General features: G+C 39.2%; 2 protein-coding genes across 2 annotated transcripts in view; one reads left to right on the top strand and one right to left on the bottom strand.

Moving 5' to 3' along the window:
* Positions 1-18,730, top strand: part of LOC140076200 (uncharacterized) — a 215,350-nt gene that overhangs the window by 37,433 nt on the left and 159,187 nt on the right. The gene's annotated exons all lie outside the window — the stretch shown is intronic.
* Positions 4,366-11,747, bottom strand: LOC140075550 (uncharacterized). The gene is made up of 6 exons (XM_072121630.1): positions 11,663-11,747; positions 9,659-9,880; positions 7,864-9,241; positions 6,862-6,962; positions 5,010-5,327; positions 4,366-4,487 (listed from the first exon to the last, which is right to left on the bottom strand). Exons 1-6 carry the CDS (start codon positions 11,745-11,747, stop codon positions 4,366-4,368), a joined length of 2,226 nt encoding a protein of 741 aa, XP_071977731.1.

Here is an 18,730-nt window from a genome sequence, read left to right on the forward strand (position 1 = left end):
GCAGAAGGTGAAAATTGGATACACGGTGTCGGATGTGGTTGTGAGTAACATTGGAGCCCCACAGGGGACTGTTCTTGCCCCGTTTCTATTCACCATCTACACTGCAGATTTTTTAAAAAATAGAAGTGAGTGTTTCCTGCAGAAATATTCGGATGACACTGCGATAATAGGGTGTATAAAAGAGGGAGATTTGTCTGAGTATTGGTCGACCATTGACCTGTTCTCGGAATGGTGCGACACAAATGGCTTGGAATTGAATCTATCTAAGACCAAGGAAATGGTAATCAGTTTCCGAAAAGAACGTGATACTGATGGTGAGCCTACAAAGATTAGGGGTGTCGCAGTGGAACGCGTCACAAACTATAAGTATCTGGGTGTTTATCTGGATGATAAGTTATTGTGGCATATAAATTCAGAGAAATTGTATAAAAAGGCGACCGGGAGACTGTACTTTTTAAGATCGCTCAGGTCTTTTGATGTGGACCGTAGGATGTTGTTGTCCTTTTATCAGTCTGTAATTGGAAGTGTTTTATTCTATGCGGTGGTATGTTGGGGAAACAATGCTCGCATGACTGACTTAAACAAATTTAAGAAACTGATTAGGAAGGTGAACTCAATTGTTGGCACTAAGACAGAGGATTGGGAGTCAATCTTGTGTGCGCGTATGCTCTCCAAATTTAAGTCCATTGTATGTAATGAGAAAAACACATTACATAACACACTGATGGGTCAACGTAGCACATTTAGTGACCGGTTTCTGCATATGAAATGTAGAACGAATCGTTTTAAAAACTCCTTTATACCTAGGGCAATTGTATTAGTTAACATGGGCAAGTAATTAGTAATTAATATCTGTAACCATTGTGTTTTTCTCCTTTTTAACTTTATATTGACTCTTTTATAATAATTGTTATTATTTATATGTATATGTACGTTGTATCTTACTGTTTTGTATATATGTGTAATTGTGATCATGAATGGAGGTGTTGCTGTTGTCGTTGTGACAAAGTCAATTTCCCCTATGGGGACAATAAAGCATTCTATTCTATTCTATTCTATTCTAACATGGGGTCATGGTGGAGGGAGATGAGGAATATTCTGGGGTCATGGTGGAGGGAGATGAGGAATATTCTGGGGTCATGGTGGAGGGAGATGAGGAATAACCTGGGGTCATGGTGGAGGGAGATGAGGAATATTCTGGGGTCATGGTGGAGGGAGATGAGGAATATTCTGGGGTCATGGTGGAGGGAGATGAGGAATATTCTGGGGTCATGGTGGAGGGAGATGAGGAATAACCTGGGGTCATGGTGGAGGGAGATGAGGAATAACCTGGGGTCATGGTGGAGGGAGATGAGGAATAACATGGGGTCATGGTGGAGGGAGATGAGGAATAACCTGGGGTCATGGTGGAGGGAGATGAGGAATAACCTGGGGTCATGGTGGAGGGAGATGAGGAATAACCTGGGGTCATGGTGGAGGGAGATGAGGAACAACATGGGGTCATGGTGGAGGGTAGAGATGAGCGAGTATACTCGTCCGAGCTTGATGCTCGTTCGAGTATTAAGGTACTCGAGACGGCTCGTTGCTCGGACGAGTATTTCCCCTGCTCGAGATCGAGCATTTAATTAAAAAAACACAGTGAAGAACAATGAAGAATAGAATAAAAACAGTGAACACAGTGAACACAGGATCATTTAAGTGAAAAACACAGTGAAGAACACAGTGAAGAATAGATTAGATGTTCGGCACATCTGTTTACTTGTCGGAAGATACGCGCGGAACGGTGCGAACAAAATAGTATGTGAAGAACAATATATATGTGTGAAGAACACGGTGAGCAGCACAGAGACATGGGGCAGCGGCAGCACGGAGACATCAGGGAGCGGCACGGAGACATCGAGGGGCACGGAGACATCGAGGGGCACGGAGACATCGAGGGGCACGGAGACATCGAGGGGCACGGAGACATCGAGGGGCACGGAGACATCGAGGGGCACGGAGACATCGAGGGGCACGGAGACATCGAGGGGCACGGAGACATCGAGGGGCACGGAGACATCGAGGGGCACGGAGACATCGAGGGGCACGGAGACATCGAGGGGCACGGAGACATCGAGGGGCACGGAGACATCGAGGGGCACGGAGACATCGAGGGGCACGGAGACATCGAGGGGCACGGAGACATCGGGGAGACTTCAGTGGAAGAAGAGCAGCGGGATCCCGGGACAGCGTATCTCCCGACAAGTAAGCAGATGTGCAGAACATCTGCAATCTATTCTTCACTGTGTTTTTCACTTAAATGATCCTGTGTTCACTGTTTTTATTCTATTCTTCACTGTTCTTCACATCTGTTAACTTGTCGGGAGATAATATACGCGCAGAACAGTGAAGAATAGATTGCAGATGTTTGCATACATCTGCTAACTTATCAGAAGACATTCTTTTTCAATTAATTAACACATTTTATTCCCGAACCATGGTCCCTTTGAAAAATGCTCGAGTCTCCCATTGACTTCAATGGGGCTCGTTATTCGAGACGAGCACTCGAGCATCTGGAAAAGTTCGTCTCGAATAACGAGCACTCGAGCATTTTAGTGCTCGCTCATCTCTAGTGGAGGGAGATGAGGAATATTCTGGGGTCATGGTGGAGGGAGATGAGGAATAACCTGGGGTCATGGTGGAGGGAGATGAGGAATATTCTGGGGTCATGGTGGAGGGAGATGAGGAATAACATGGGGTCATGGTGGAGGGAGATGAGGAATAACATGGGGTCATGGTGGAGGGAGATGAGGAATAACCTGGGGTCATGGTGGAGGGAGATGAGGAAAGGGTCAATCTGTTCAATGTTTCTTTTTAAACAAAGGAAATTCCCCTGACTGCGTAACAAATTGCACTTCATAGTGACGGTATTTAATATTCTATGCCATGTACTGGGAAGCAGAATTTTTTTTTTGAATGCAGTGAAAATGATGAAAAATGCATTTGCGCCATTTTCTTGGGGGCTTGGATTTTACAGCTTTCACTGTGTGCCCCAAATGACAGGTCTACTTCATTATGTGGGTCAGTACGATCACTGAGATAACAAATTTGTATAGGTTTTATAATGTTTTCATACATGTACAAAAATTAAAACCTGTACAAAAAAAAAATTCTTCATTTTGCCCTCTTCTGGCGCTAATAACTTTTTCATACTTTAGTGTACAGAGCTGTGGGTGGTGTTATTTTTTGTGACTTTTGTGACTATTATTAGAACGGTGCAACCTTTTGATCACTTTTTATTGAATTTTTTATATTTTTCTAAATGGCAAAAAAAGTGCCATTTGCGGTTTTGGGCACTATTTTCCATTACGGAGTTAAACGCAGTGACAAAACCAGTATTATATTATGATAGATTAGGTATTACCGCATTCGAAAATGCCCAATCTGTTTATGATCTTTACTGTTTATTTATATTAATATGACTTCTAGTGAAAGGGGGGTGATTTGAATTTTTAGGTTTTTTAATATAGCTTTTTTTTTACTTTTATTTTTTACTATTTTTAAGACCCCCTAGGTTACTTTAACCCTAGGTTGTCTGATTGATCCTACCATATACTGCCATACTACAGTATGGCAGTATATGGGGATTTTGTACATTATTTATTGCATTGTGTAGTTAAAACGGGATGCAAAACGAGACAGCCTCGGATCTTTGTATGACCCAAGGCTGTCCTGGCAACTGATTTTTACCTCCGATGACTTTACAGGGGGGCAGTAATCAAATCTAATATGGCTGAGCCCATGCTCCCCTAGGGCCTCCGGAAGCCTTACCAGAGGCATTTACAGGTCAGTACTGCCACCCATCACTGGTGTTACCGGTGGGTGTTTGCTGCAATATGCAGCAAAGGCCCACCTTGCATGGAGAGGGCTCAGCCCATCTCGGGATGAAGTGCAATGTCACGTCAATAAGACTAAAATAGACCAATCACTGGGCCCAGGTGGGACATACCCTGTATACTACATAACTTGATAGATCTTTTTTTTTATATATATATTTGAAGATTCCTTAACCACTTATGGATGCAGCATTTTTTGCTTCATTTTTCGCCCCCACATTTAAAAATTCCGTAACTTTTTACATATCTTTTACATTTCTTTGTGTACAGAGCTGTGTGAGGGCTTATTTTCTGCATAACAAATTTTACTACTCCATTACATTATTTATAATATCATGGCTTGTACTAGGAAGCTGGAAAAAAATTAAAATGTGATAAAATTGGCAAAAAAAACCCCACATTTGTGGCACTTTCTTGTGGGATCAGTTTTTACGACTTTCACTCTGGACTCCAAACGATACATCTAATTTACAGTTACACTATAAAATACTTACTTTCCTGTGTGAATTCTCTGATGTTTGTACAGATGTGATTTTTTAGCAAAACATTTGCCACACTGTGAACATGAAAACGGTTTCTCCCTTGTGTGAATTCTCTCATGTATTACGAGCACTGAATTATTAGCAAAACATTTGTCACAATGTGAACATGAAAATGGTTTCTCCCCTGTGTGAATTCTCTGATGTCTAATAAGATTTGATTTAAGAGTAAAACTTTTGTCACATTCTGAACATATAAATGGCTTCTCTCCTGTGTGAATTCTCTCATGATCAACAAGAGTGGATTTTGTAATAAAACATTTCCCACATTCTGAACATGAAAACGGCTTTTCCCCTGTGTGAATTCTCTCATGTTCAACAAGCTTTGATTTTTGAATAAAACATTTGCCACATTCTGAACATGAATACGGCTTCTCACCTGTGTGAATTCTTTCATGACGAACAAGACTTTCTTTTTTAATAAAACATTTACTACATTCTGAACATGAAAATGGCTTCTCCCCTGTGTGAGTTCTCTCATGGTCAATAAGATGTGATTTCTTACTAAAATATTTTCCACATTCTGAACATGAAAATGGCTTCTCCCCTGTGTGAATTCTCTGATGTGCAAGGAAATTGCTTTTAAAAGTAAAACTTTTTCCACATTCTGAACATGAAAATGGATTTTCAGGAAGATTACATTTAAAAGTCATAGATTTTCCACATTCAGAGCTGGTGGATGCTCGTAGATGTTGATTTGTTCTTCTGTATCCTCTTTTTTGACCATTATTCTGTGATGTATCAGAAGAGGTGTCCAATGTAATAGGACCAGATAATAGATTGTTGCAATGAAGGTCTGAGGGTAAATCCTTTCTGCTGTTGTGTTCTTTATATGTATCTCGTGTGATCCCACAATCATCAGCTTTAATATCTGAAGATATCAGATGTTCCTCTAAGCTCCTGGTAACATCATCTGCTGAGAATAATAGTAATAGGTTAATTAATAATGGAGTTAATAACATCTCTAATGATATAAATACAAAAAATGTGAAGAAATGGCAGCACAGTCCTTTAACAAATAAGATGAGAGCGGCTGCTATCCGGTAAACGCTTACCCACAGAGTAAGGTAAATAATTGTAGTAATACGGAAGCTCTCCAAAACTTGGAAAAAGGTTTTTTATTCCATCTCTAGCCGACTAGATTTGGAATAAAACACCTTGGGGGACATTATTCATAAGTTTTTAGACTGTTCCTATTGGTTTTTTGTGCAGTTTGTTAATTTGGCGCATTTTTGCGACATTTTCTGGCGCACGGCACAGTCCGGCACTTAGTGGTTCTGAGTGCCTGCAACTTGTCTGACATAGTGAGCGGCTGCTAAACAGATGTTTGCTCGGCATCTATCACTATTTTGTACCTAAAAAGCAACTAAAAAGTTGCAAAAATGCCCGTACTCTGAGCAGCTGCACTTGAAAAAAAATTCAATTTTCATTACAGAAAGCAAAGGTTTTTACTTCCCAGATGAAAAATGACCGCTGTGATTTCTGCTAGTTGCACCTCTACATTCCTAGCCTCTTGCAGCGGCGGGGCTATCATATGATAAATATGCCCCTATGGCATAGATACATGTTACATGTGTACATGTGAGTTGTACATGGGTCTCTTATACCCCTTGGTCTGCCCCCTCTTATCTCAACAACCTCCCCCATGTAAATGAAGGGTGTTGGTCCCACTTCCTTATCAGCCAGGCTGATTTTTTATGACACTCTGATTGTTCTCCTTTGTTATGGGTTTATTATCCCTTCCCACCAAAGAAAGGCCAGGATGTGTCTTTCTTATGAAACTAGATAACTTCATTTGCAAATCTTTACTAGGAAAAATGTCCCCCTGTGATTCACTACTGATTCCACATCCTGAACAATAGGGAATGCAAATCCATGCAGACAAGGCGTCTCCAATGACCATGTGACAGTGTCCATGTGTCATGGAGCAGGAACATATTATACAATAAGGTGTTATTTACATCCATATTAGAAGACTTTGCTTAGGAAAATAAATATGGACATCAACATCCAAGGTAATAAAATTTATATCTACCATCCTGCTGCGTCTGACCAGAAGATTGTGTGAGAGTAATGGTCAGAGCTGATATTCTGATGTGTGTATAATTATATAAACATATGATTAGGATGCATATACATGAACACAGCTAAGCTTCCATATTGTCTGCTAATGAAGTGCTGTATCATCTTACCCCAGTAATTTATCTTGTCCTCAGAATACATGTAGAAGGCCAAGGACATTCCATGATGTTATTGAGGCACTCGGGGGGGGGGGGGGTGCATTTATTATGTTCATTTACCACACAGACCATCACAGTCCACCAGGGCTTTTTGTTTCATAAAAACTTTCTTTATTTTGGCAGCTTTAAAACTTGGACATCATATTTCGTTAAAGTCGGTAGGAGAAGATGTATAAGATGATAAAGGAGACTCTCACCTGGACCCACCACTGGTCCCAAACTGGAACTCCCACCAAGACATGACCAGGTTAGCCAATGAGGGCGAATATTTGTCCCCCAGTGGTTCTCCCTGGATCTGTAAATAATATCTACCAGAAAACATAAAATAATTATGTGACATGAGATGGTAAGTGACCTGCAAGATGAATTCACATAATCTTTCATTAACTGAGCCAATGCCCGAAATAACGGGTCTCATGGGGTTAGGGAAGACCCATTTATGTGTTTTGGGTAAACTGTGTATGATGGAAATAATGGGCTCACACAATGGGCTTTAAACAATCCAGTTGGGTTGTGTGGCAGTTCTCTGTGCACCTTGATGTACTACATCTGAAAGCATAGACATCATTTCAGAGCAATACATGTCTATATCCAAAAGAACCACCGTACCCCCTTTATCCAACATCTTTATAACTACATTAGAGCAATCTCTAAGTTCAGACAGAGATGTAAAGTGTCTTTTGGACAGATTTCTTTTATGGAAGGAAAACTCCTCATTATGTGGAGTAGATAAATCTTGTTTAATTCTGTTTTGAAACGTATCCATAGAGGGTGTACGTGATTATAACCCATCATAAATATGGGGCAGCAAAACAGAGACTAAGATCTGCCAAAAAAGCCAAATAAAGAAGAAAAGAAGAAAAGCCAATAATAAATTCCCTTGTGTTCCCACTCAGGCAGAACATCAGCTGCTCCTTTATCCGAGCTCCTCCACATTTTTCTCTCTTATTCTGATTGTGTTATATAATTGTACAAGTTCTCTAATCCAATCTGAAGTTTATTAGTTATTGCATCTCATACAACTCAACATCAAACTCAATTACAAATGCAGATGTTCAATAAGTACAAGACTTCTCCCCTTGTGGCTCCTCTCATATGTAAAAAAAGGAAAATGTTTGCCACATTCTTAACATTAAAATGTGTTTTTCCTGTGTGAGAGACGTGTTTAGAGATGGGATTTCATTGCAAAACATTTGTCACATTGTTTACACAAACTGCTTCTCCCCTGTGTGAATTCTCTCATGTTTAACAAGATCTGATTTCCTAATAAAACATTTTCCACATTCTAAACATGAAAACGGTTTCTCCCCTGTGTGAATTCTCTCATGTTTAACAAGATGAGATTTATGAAAAAAACATTTGTCACATTCTGAACATGAAAACGGCTTCTCCCCTGTGTGAATTCTCTCATGTTTAACAAGATCTGATTTCCTAATAAAACATTTTCCACATTCTGAACATGAAAACGGTTTCTCCCCTGTGTGTACTCTCTCATGCTGAACAAGATCTGATTTTTGAATAAAACTTTTACCACATTCTGAACATGAAAACGGCTTCTCCCCTGTGTGAATTCTCTCATGTTTAACAAGATGAGATTTTTGAAAAAAACATTTGTCACATTCTGAACATGAAAACGGCTTCTCCCCTGTGTGAATTCTCTCATGTTCAATAAGTTTTGATTTCTGACGAAAACATTTGCCACATTCTGAACATGAAAACGGCTTCTCCCCTGTGTGAATTCTCTCATGTTTAACAAGATGAGATTTTTTAAAAAAACATTTGTCACATTCTGAACATGAAAACGGCTTCTCCCCTGTGTGAATTCTCTCATGTTCAATAAGTTTTGATTTCTGACGAAAACATTTCCCACATTCTGAACATGAAAATGGTTTCTCCCCTGTGTGAATTCTCTCGTGCTGAACAAGATCTGATTTGTGACGAAAACATTTGCCACATTCTGAACATGAAAATGGCTTCTCCCCTGTGTGAATTCTCTCATGTACAAGAAGATTTGATTTTGAAGAAAAACATTTGTCACATTCCGAACAAGAGAACGTCTTCTCCCCTGTGTGAATTTTCTTATGCTTAAAAAGATGAGATTTTTGAGAAAAACATTTCCCACATTCTGAACATGAAAACGGCTTCTCCCCTGTGTGAATTCTTTTGTGCTGAACTAGATTTGATTTTTGAATAAAACATTTGCCACATTCTGAACATGAATAAGGCTTCTCCCCTGTGTGAATTCTCTCATGTTTAACAAGATCTGATTTCCTAATAAAACATTTTCCACATTCTGAACATGAAAACGGTTCCTCCCCTGTGTGAATTCTCTCGTGCTGAACAAGATCTGATTTTTTAATAAAACTTTTCCCACATTCTGAACATGAAAACGGTTTCTCCCCTGTGTGAATTCTCTCATGTTTAACAAGATGAGATTTTTGAAAAAAACATTTGTCACATTCTGAACATGAAAACGGCTTCTCCCCTGTGTGAATTCTCTCATGTTCAATAAGTTTTGATTTCTGACGAAAACATTTGCCACATTCTGAACATGAAATCGGCTTCTCCCCTGTGTGAATTCTCTCATGTTTAACAAGATGAGATTTTTTTAAAAAACATTTGTCACATTCTGAACATGAAAACGGCTTCTCCCCTGTGTGAATTCTCTCATGTACAAGAAGATTTGATTTTGAAGAAAAACATTTGTCACATTCCGAACAAGAGAACGTCTTCTCCCCTGTGTGAATTTTCTTATGCTTAAAAATATGAGATTTTTGAGAAAAACATTTCCCACATTCTGAACATGAAAACGGCTTCTCCCCTGTGTGAATTCTCTCATGTTTAACAAGTTTTGAATTCTTAATAAAACATTTGCCACATTCTGAACATGAAAACGGCTTCTCCCCTGTGTGAATTTTCTGATGTGTGAGGAGATTCCATTTAAGAGTAAAACATTTGTCACATTTAGAACAAGAAAATGTCTTCCTGGTTGCAGTTCTTAGATGCTCGGCTGCTCTGTGGTGGCTCCTTTTTGGACTTTTAGTCTGTGTTGTATCAGAAGAAGTGTCCAATGTAATAGGATCAGGTGATAGATTGTTGCAATGAAGGTCTGAGGGTAAATCCTTTCTGCTGTTGTTTTCTATACATGTATCTTGTGTGATCCCACAATCATCAGCTTTAATATCTGAAGATATCAGATGTTCCTCAGAGCCACAAGTAACGTCATCTACAATATAAGGTTGAATAACAAGTTGATCAATAACAAAGTTAATAAATCTGTAATGATATAAATATTTATAACATTTTATGTATCATATCTCACCCTCTAAGATAAATCAAACAAGTCCAAAACCAGGGGAAAAAAAGACAGACAAATGTCCAGACTAAAGATGAATGACCCCTAATTTGTACATATTTGAAGCTTTATATTTCAATATATCTACATCTTTGCACCCCCACACTTGTACATGACTGTACCCCTACACCTGTATATGACTACACCCCTACACCTGTACATGACTGCACCCTTACACCTGTACATGACTGCACCCCTACACCTGTACATGACTGCACCCCTACACATGTACATGACTGTACCCCTATACCTGTACATGACTGCACCCCTACACCTGTACATGACTGCACCCCTACACCTGTACATGACTGCACCCCTACACCTATACATGACTGTACCCCTACACCTGTACATGACTGCACCCCTACACCTATACATGACTGTACCCCTACACTTGTACATGACTTTACCCTTACACCTGTACATGACTGTACCCCTACACTTGTACATGACTGTACCCCTACACTTGTACATGACTGCACCCCTGCACCTGTACATGACTGCACTCCTACACCTGTACATGACTGTACCCCTACACCTGTACATGACTGCACCCCTACATCTGTACATGACTGCACCCCTACATCTGTACATGACTGCACCCCTACACCTGTACATGACTGTACCCCTACACCTGTACATGACTGCACCCCTACACCTGTACATGACTACACCCCTACATCTGTACATGACTGTACCCCTACACCTGTACATGACTGTACCCCTACACCTGTACATGACTGTACCCCTACACCTGTACATGACTGCACCCCTACACCTGTACATGACTGCACCCCTACACCTGTACATGACTGTACCCCTACACCTGTACATGACTGCACCCCTACACCTGTACATGACTGTACCCCTACACCTGTACATGACTGCACCCCTACATCTGTACATGACTGTACCCCTACACCTGTACATGACTGTACCCCTACACCTGTACATGACTGTACCCCTACATTTCTGCACCTCTTTACTCCTACTGCTGCATTTTTATTTTTATGCAGTTGAGATGCATTTTTTTACTGCAAACTGTGAATGTACAATGAAAATCATACATTCGGTAAAAAGCACAATGGGGTCTTCATTATCGACTTTCAGAAGGGCCCACAATTTGGGCGCCGTTAGTGAATCCACCACTTTTCCAAAATGTTTTATGGCGCACAATTACAGCTGCAGAAAACTGGTGTAAGGAGTTCTATTGGCTCCAGATTTATGAAGCCAGGAGCACAGTCTTCACAAATCTGCCACACCCTGCGGGCGCTCACTTTTCTTACACTGAGTGCACCAGTTTTTTCTGGTGAACTCAGTTTAACGGGTGAGCAACAGATTCATGTAAGACTTCCGTGTCACAATCCTTTTACAAACACTTCATAAATACAAGTGCAATCGCTATGAACTCCCTAGACCAGCTTTTAGCTGCAATAATTTTGCGCCAAAAATTGTACCCAATAGAGACGGAAATATCTCAAATTCACAAGCAGTGCCACAATTTTGCGCCCATAAATAGAACAAGTCATGAGAGTCAGATAAACACCAATAATGTGGCGGCACTATCACTATTTTTCCGTTTCAAAGGCTTTATAAATGTCCCCTATTTTGTGGTAGTGGATATAGGCAGAAATAATGTGGTAGAGTACTCACCATCCTGGGGGTCCCTGGCTCCAGCGTCATGTCCTCCTTCCCAGGCTCCATCCTCTGCACATATCTGGATCAGTTCTCTCTCCATTCTGTGTCTCAGTCCCTCAGTCCAAGCTCCTCCAGTAAGATCTTCCACCAAGAAGTTCTCCTCATGTGAGTTGTGCTTGGGTTTCTTATACCTCTTGGTCTGCCACCTTTTGTCTCAACAACCTCCCCCATGTAAATGAAGGGTGTTGGTCCCACTTCCTTATCAGCCAGGCTGATTGTTTAAGAGTGTTTTGTTTTAAGTGTTCTCCTTTGTTATGGGTTTATTATCCCTTCCCACCAAAGAAAGGCCAGGATGTGTCTGTCTGATGAAACTAGATAACTTCATTTGCAAATCTTTACTAGGTGAAATGTCGCCCTGTGATTCCCTACTGATTCCACATCCTGAACAATAGGGAATGCAAATCCATGCAGACAAGGCGTCTCCAATGACCATGTGACTGCCCTGCCCTGGAAATGGCTTCATGGAGCAGAAGAATATCATACAATCAAGTGCTTTTTATGTCCAATCAAATATTGAGATATTGAAAAAATAACAGAAATGAGTCAGCGCAAACACTGGACAATAGGCTGAAGTCGCTGGTAACAAAGGTGGTGACCTGCACCCCAACTTGAGTATAGATCCAACTAGTGGAGCTACTAAAAACAAGATAAAACAAAATGTACCTGCGCCAAACACTCTAACAAGTGATAAAAAATGTGGTATTTTGGGGTCTAGATGGTAATTTGCTATTAAATATAAGTGGATACATGTTCCACCATTTCTCCAGACAAACAGTGCAATTTATAATAACAAAACGCCGTAACCAATTGTGTCAAATTAACCAACACATCTTACATTTATTCGACACAATAAAGCCATTCAAAGACCATCCTGAAATTTTACATCTAGCGTCAAATATAAAGAAATGTATTAAAACAAAAGAACAAGAAATTGTTGAGAAAAAGAAACGAAAATTTCTAAGGGATTCAGTTCCCCATATAGAAAATATCAATACCAACCAGATGGAAAGTTCAGTAAACAATCAAGAAGTCACCACGAGCATGTATAACACAATTGACGAGCTCGAACATAACTTATCTAACCTTGATATTACAACCCATACAGAGTCTGTTTCACTTATAGAGGAATTAACAGACCCAATTCCGGAACAGCAGATACCATTAGAACCAAGGGTTATTATCAATCAGGAAAGACCACTGATTACAAATGAGATATGTACACCCGTTTCGACATCCAATAGATTTGACATCTTAGACGAAGCCTCGGACAGTGAGGATATCTCAGATAGAGAAACTTATGCACATAAGGTAAAACAAAATCTAGACAAGGAGGATCAAAAAAGAATGCATAATAACAATAAAAGTAAGAACGATCAGAAAGATACTTACCCCAGAGAATCACCAGTCAAAAGAATCGAAACAAGGTCAAAAACAACAAACAAACAGAATAAACCAAAAAAGATAACAATGAATCAAAATTTTTTCGGGCAAACAAAAAGAAACACAGGCGTGGACAAAGGGCGGGGAAACTCGCCAAAAAGAAAATAAGGGCAAAAACTAAATCCAAAAATGATAATACAGTAGATACTGGACAAAAATTTTTTAACTTAAGCAATTATACATTAACAGAGGGAGAAACTAAATTATTAAATAAAGGGCTAAAATTCGCCCCTACAGTACGATTCGATAGATTCGATGCATTTATTGGGGTGAAGAAATTTCTACGAAATCTGGCCATTAAGAAGTATTTTGTTAAAAAACCTCCTATTACCTGTCAACCCAACAATACAGACCAGATTATTCACACCACACTAAAACCCAAGTCACATTTTAACCCCCTAAATGAGTATTCGGAGGCCTTCAAAGTGTTCCAAAACTTAGTCATAAGAGATATTAAAAAGGTTAAAGACAAGAATACAAACAAAAATAAAAATAGAGTGAGATATAGGGGGAACCTTAACCAGAAAGAACAAAGGGCTATCATTACACTACAGAAAAATAATAACATAACCATCCGCCCTGCAGACAAAGGAGGAAGCATAGTGGTTCAGAACACCTCCGACTACCACAAGGAAGCAAAGCGTCTATTGGGAGATGAACGTACCTATTTGAAATTAAAATCGGACCCCACTGAGAATTTTAAAAGGGAGTTAGGGGACTTGGTAAAAAATGGCTTGACACTAAATGTCCTGAATAAAAAAGAGGCGCAATGCATTAATAATTTGACCCCAAGAATACCGGTTATGTACCATATTCCCAAGATCCACAAATCAGAAACCAATCCCCCTGGAAAAAGAACTATTTCCAGCTGGACATCAGACGTCAGTTTTTAGGATAAAAAGTAGCAAAATTTTATTTGAAATCCATTAAAAAGGAGTACAATGGTACATGACACAGCATAAGGAATAAAAAATAGCATCAAAGCTTACGCGTTTCGGTGATTAGACCTTATTCATAGCTTCTGCACAACTTTCTGCAGTCTGGCTATTTAACCCTGCCCTTTCAATCCCATGGATCTCTGGGTAAGGTTTTCTTAACCCTTTCCATGATTTTTTGTATAAAGCGTAAAGCGTAAAGTGTAAACATAGAATGTAAACATAGAATGTAAACATAAAATGTAAACATACATAGAAAAACTTTACATGTTTAAAAACAAGGAAAAACAGATGGTAATTATCACCTTAGTACCTGCAAGGAAAAATGTAACTTTTCATTGTTTCTCTATCAAAGAAGCAAAAAAGAAGAAGCAAAGAGGAAGGAGAAAAGTTATATTACGTGGGGGGCATTATCGGATATTGAAAACAATATTCTATATTTATTATTATTATTATATATTTTATAAGTTAGCAGTTTTTAGCAAAAGTGAATCAAATCTTGTTTCTTATTTAATCCAAACGGGACCCTAGTTTTTAAAGAGAAGATCCAGTACGTTTCCCGATTTAAAAGGATCCTCCTAAGATCTCCCCCTCGCTTAGGTTTAATAATTTTTTCGATACCCCTGCATCTGAGGACACTGCAGTCTCCGGCATGATGTTCCCTAACATGTCTAGATACTGCGGAAATGTTAACCGCACTTTCTGAACTGACATCAGAGAAATGTCGACGAATGCGGGTTTTAAGATTATTTGTAGTACAGCCTATGTAATCCAATCCACATGAAACGCATTGTATCTGATAAATTACAAATGATGTATTACAGTTTATGAATTGTTTTATTTCATGTTCTGTATCATTAGAGTACGAGGAGAAAAATTTGCTTTGGATCGCATACCTGCAGCACTTACAACGGTCTGCTCCACATTTGAAGAAGCCTTTAGTGCTGAGCCATGTGGTATGGCCTGGACTTGATTGGTATAGGCTTGGTGACAGTAAATTACTAAGATTTGGAGCCTTTTTAGCTACACATTTTGTATTACTGTGCATAATTTTAGACAGTATGTGATCAGTATACAGGATAGGTAGATTTTTATATATAATTTTTTCAATTTCTTTGTACTGAACACTGTAGGTTGTAGTAAACACAATTGGTTGTTGTTTTTTGTGTTTGGATTTTTTATTTTTATTCATGTTAGTCAAATCTGAACGGGGGATATTATGGACTATATGAGAGGCCCTTTTTAACATCCACTCCGGATATTCTCTCTTCTTTAATTTGTCCCAAACCTTTTTCTCCTCTGTTTTATACAGGGAGGATGTGGAACAATTCCTTTTAGTGCGGATAAGTTCTCCTGTAGGGATATTCTTTATGACATGATTGGGGTGGCATGAACTAGCTAGTAAGGTGGTATTAGATGCCGTTGGTTTGACATATGGGGAAATTTGAACTACAGTATCGGTACCAGTTAAGCTGATATCCAAGAAGTTGATAGTTTTAGCCTGTAAATTAAATGTGAATTTTAAATTCATGTAGTTAGAATTAAGATATGTGACAAAATTTTTTGCATCCAATACAGTTCCCTCCCATATCAGGAGCTGGTCGTCAATATAACGGCCATACCACCTGATATGGGAGAGAAAAGGATTTGCCCCGGAAAACAGATAAAGTTCTTCCCATCTGGCCATGTACAAATTTGCTAATGATGGAGAACATCTGCCCCCCATCGATGCACCGCATCTCTGCAAAAAATAACTGTCATCAAATGAAAAATAATTTCTTTTCAAGAGAAAATTAACTGCTTCTACTATAAACTCTTTTACTGCAAGTGAATACATACTGTATTTATCCAACCAATACGTCAGGCATTGTAATGCAATTTCATGGTCTAAAGATGGGTATAGTGCTACCACGTCACACGACAGCCACATGAAGCTCCGTCTCCATGGTATACCATCAAGTAAAGAAATAGTATGTTTAGTATCTTTCAATAGGCCAGGAAGGGAAGCAACCAGTGGCTGAAGGTGGTGGTCAACCCATTCCCCCAATCTTTCACTCAGAGATCCGATACCCGCCACAATGGGGCGGAGGGGAGGGGGGAAAACCTCCTTGTGTATCTTCGGCAACGAGTGAAAGACTGGGGTAACGGGAAATTTGACATACAGGTAATCTGATATTTTCTGGGATATTGCACCCATATTTAATCCCTCATCCAACAGTTTCCTTAACAACATTTGAAATTCAATAGTAGGATTTGTAATTTTAGGTACGTTTTTTCATCGCTCAACATCTCTAAATTTAGTTTTTTATACAGTCCGGCATTAAGGAGAACTATCGCACCCCCCTTGTCTGCAGAGCGGACTAGAAGATCAGAGTTCATTTTAATTTCTTTTATGGCTTTCCGTTCCTGGTTTGAAATATTATATTTCTGGTGCTGAGTGGTAGCTTCTTTTAGTTCAATCAAATCTCGTTCCACCTGTTCTTGAAAAATGTCCATTGTGGTGGATCTTGAGTTGATGGGGTAGAACAAAGAATTGGAAGTTCGGAAAGATTGATTCAAGTCCACTATATCATATTCTTCAGACTGAAGTTGGCGCAATGTCGAGAGGTGGTATTGATCTTCAAAAGTGTTCATATCTTTGTTTAGGCTTAGCATCCCGGTATTACCACAGTCCTTAGAATAGGTCTTATCACCCTCTGGACATTCAAAAAAGTGTTTTCGCAGAGTTAAATTTCTGATAAATTTATTTACATCTAGGATAGTATGAAATATATTGAAATTATTGCTGGGTGAAAAACCTAAACCTTTAGACAGTAAGGCACTTTGTTGAGGAGTTAAAATGTAGCTCGATAAATTGTAAATGATATCTTGTTTCACTTCTGGTTCCTGAGAATGTATTTTTTGGAGGCGGGATCGGTGCTTCCTGCCTCCCCTTCTACGTTTTTTGGTTTTTTGTTTTTTCTTTTTCTTAGTTTTTTCTCAGACTCCGACTGAGTTCCGCTTGTAGATGCAAATGAAGAGGCTGAGGAGTCAGATAATTCATCAGATGTTGTGGCAATAGAAGTCTCTGTATCAGTGAAACTCACCCGACTATCACTTCTCATTTTTTTCTGTGCATTTTTATTTTTAAGAATGGATTTAGTTTGTTTATACGATCTTCCATAATTGATGCGTTTGCGGACATACACTTGATTGGTAGCGTAGTCCTGTGCATCTCGTTGAAACTTGCTTTGTTTAGTTTTCATTATAGAGTCTTCAACTTTTGTAATATTGTTTTTCAGTTTCAAGTCCATTGTTTGGAAGTCAGGAGAATTGGATAAAGGATGTATTGAATCTTGCATTTCTTTAATTTGTGTCCTAATTTGAGCAAGTGCTGATTCTTCCTCTTTGGTAATAAGGTGCATTAGTTTTAGCGAGCATTCAGATAAAACTGCATTCCATTGTTGTGTGAACTCCGGCGTATATTCCGTAGTTGGAAATTTTCTCAGACGTAAGCCTCGTGGTATCATGTTTTTCTCCACATAGGACTTTAAAGTTGTGGAGTCCCACCAGATTTTCACTTCTTTGATTAAAAGCATTTCAAGCTGGTACATATAGGTGTTAAGAACATTGGAACTCTGATGTTCGGAAGTATTATATTCAAAAATACTAGCAGCCTTGGTAACTCTATCCGAGCAATCCGTAATATCGGCTAAGCAATTGTTTTTAGCTTCCTCAGATGTTCCTTCCATTATGCTGTGTCAAAAAAACTGGTAAGAAACGGAGGGTGTGCACGATTAGACCTCCATATACACACAGAAAAAACTATCACAAAGATACTTTTGTGAAATCAGCTCACCCTCTCCGTTCGAACAATCCTCTTGGTCTTGACTCTGGACACTCCAGCACGGACAAACCTCGGTCACAGGTGCAGGCAGCATTAGACAGGAAAAAGAACTATTTCCAGCTGGACATCAGACGTCAGTTTTTAGGATAAAAAGTAGCAAAATTTTATTTGAAATCCATTAAAAAGGAGTACAATGGTACATGACACAGCATAAGGAATAAAAAATAGCATCAAAGCTTACGCGTTTCGGTGATTAGACCTTATTCATAGCTTCTGCACAACTTTCTGCAGTCTGGCTATTTAACCCTGCCCTTTCAATCCCATGGATCTCTGGGTAAGGTTTTCTTAACCCTTTCCATGATTTTTTGTATAAAGCGTAAAGCGTAAAGTGTAAACATAGAATGTAAACATAAAATGTAAACATACATAGAAAAACTTTACATGTTTAAAAACAAGGAAAAACAGATGGTAATTATCACCTTAGTACCTGCAAGGAAAAATTCCTTATGCTGTGTCATGTACCATTGTACTCCTTTTTAATGGATTTCAAATAAAATTTTGCTACTTTTTATCCTAAAAACTGACGTCTGATGTCCAGCTGGAAATAGTTCTTTTTCCTGTCTAATGCTGCCTGCACCTGTGACCGAGGTTTGTCCGTGCTGGAGTGTCCAGAGTCAAGACCAAGAGGATTGTTCGAACGGAGAGGGTGAGCTGATTTCACAAAAGTATCTTTGTGATAGTTTTTTCTGTGTGAATCCCCCTGGAAGACCCATTATATCGGGTATTGGATGTCTAACATCCAATTTATCCGAATATATAGAT

This window comes from Engystomops pustulosus, chromosome 8, assembly GCF_040894005.1.
Source record: "Engystomops pustulosus chromosome 8, aEngPut4.maternal, whole genome shotgun sequence".
Taxonomy (NCBI): Eukaryota; Metazoa; Chordata; class Amphibia; order Anura; family Leptodactylidae; genus Engystomops; species Engystomops pustulosus.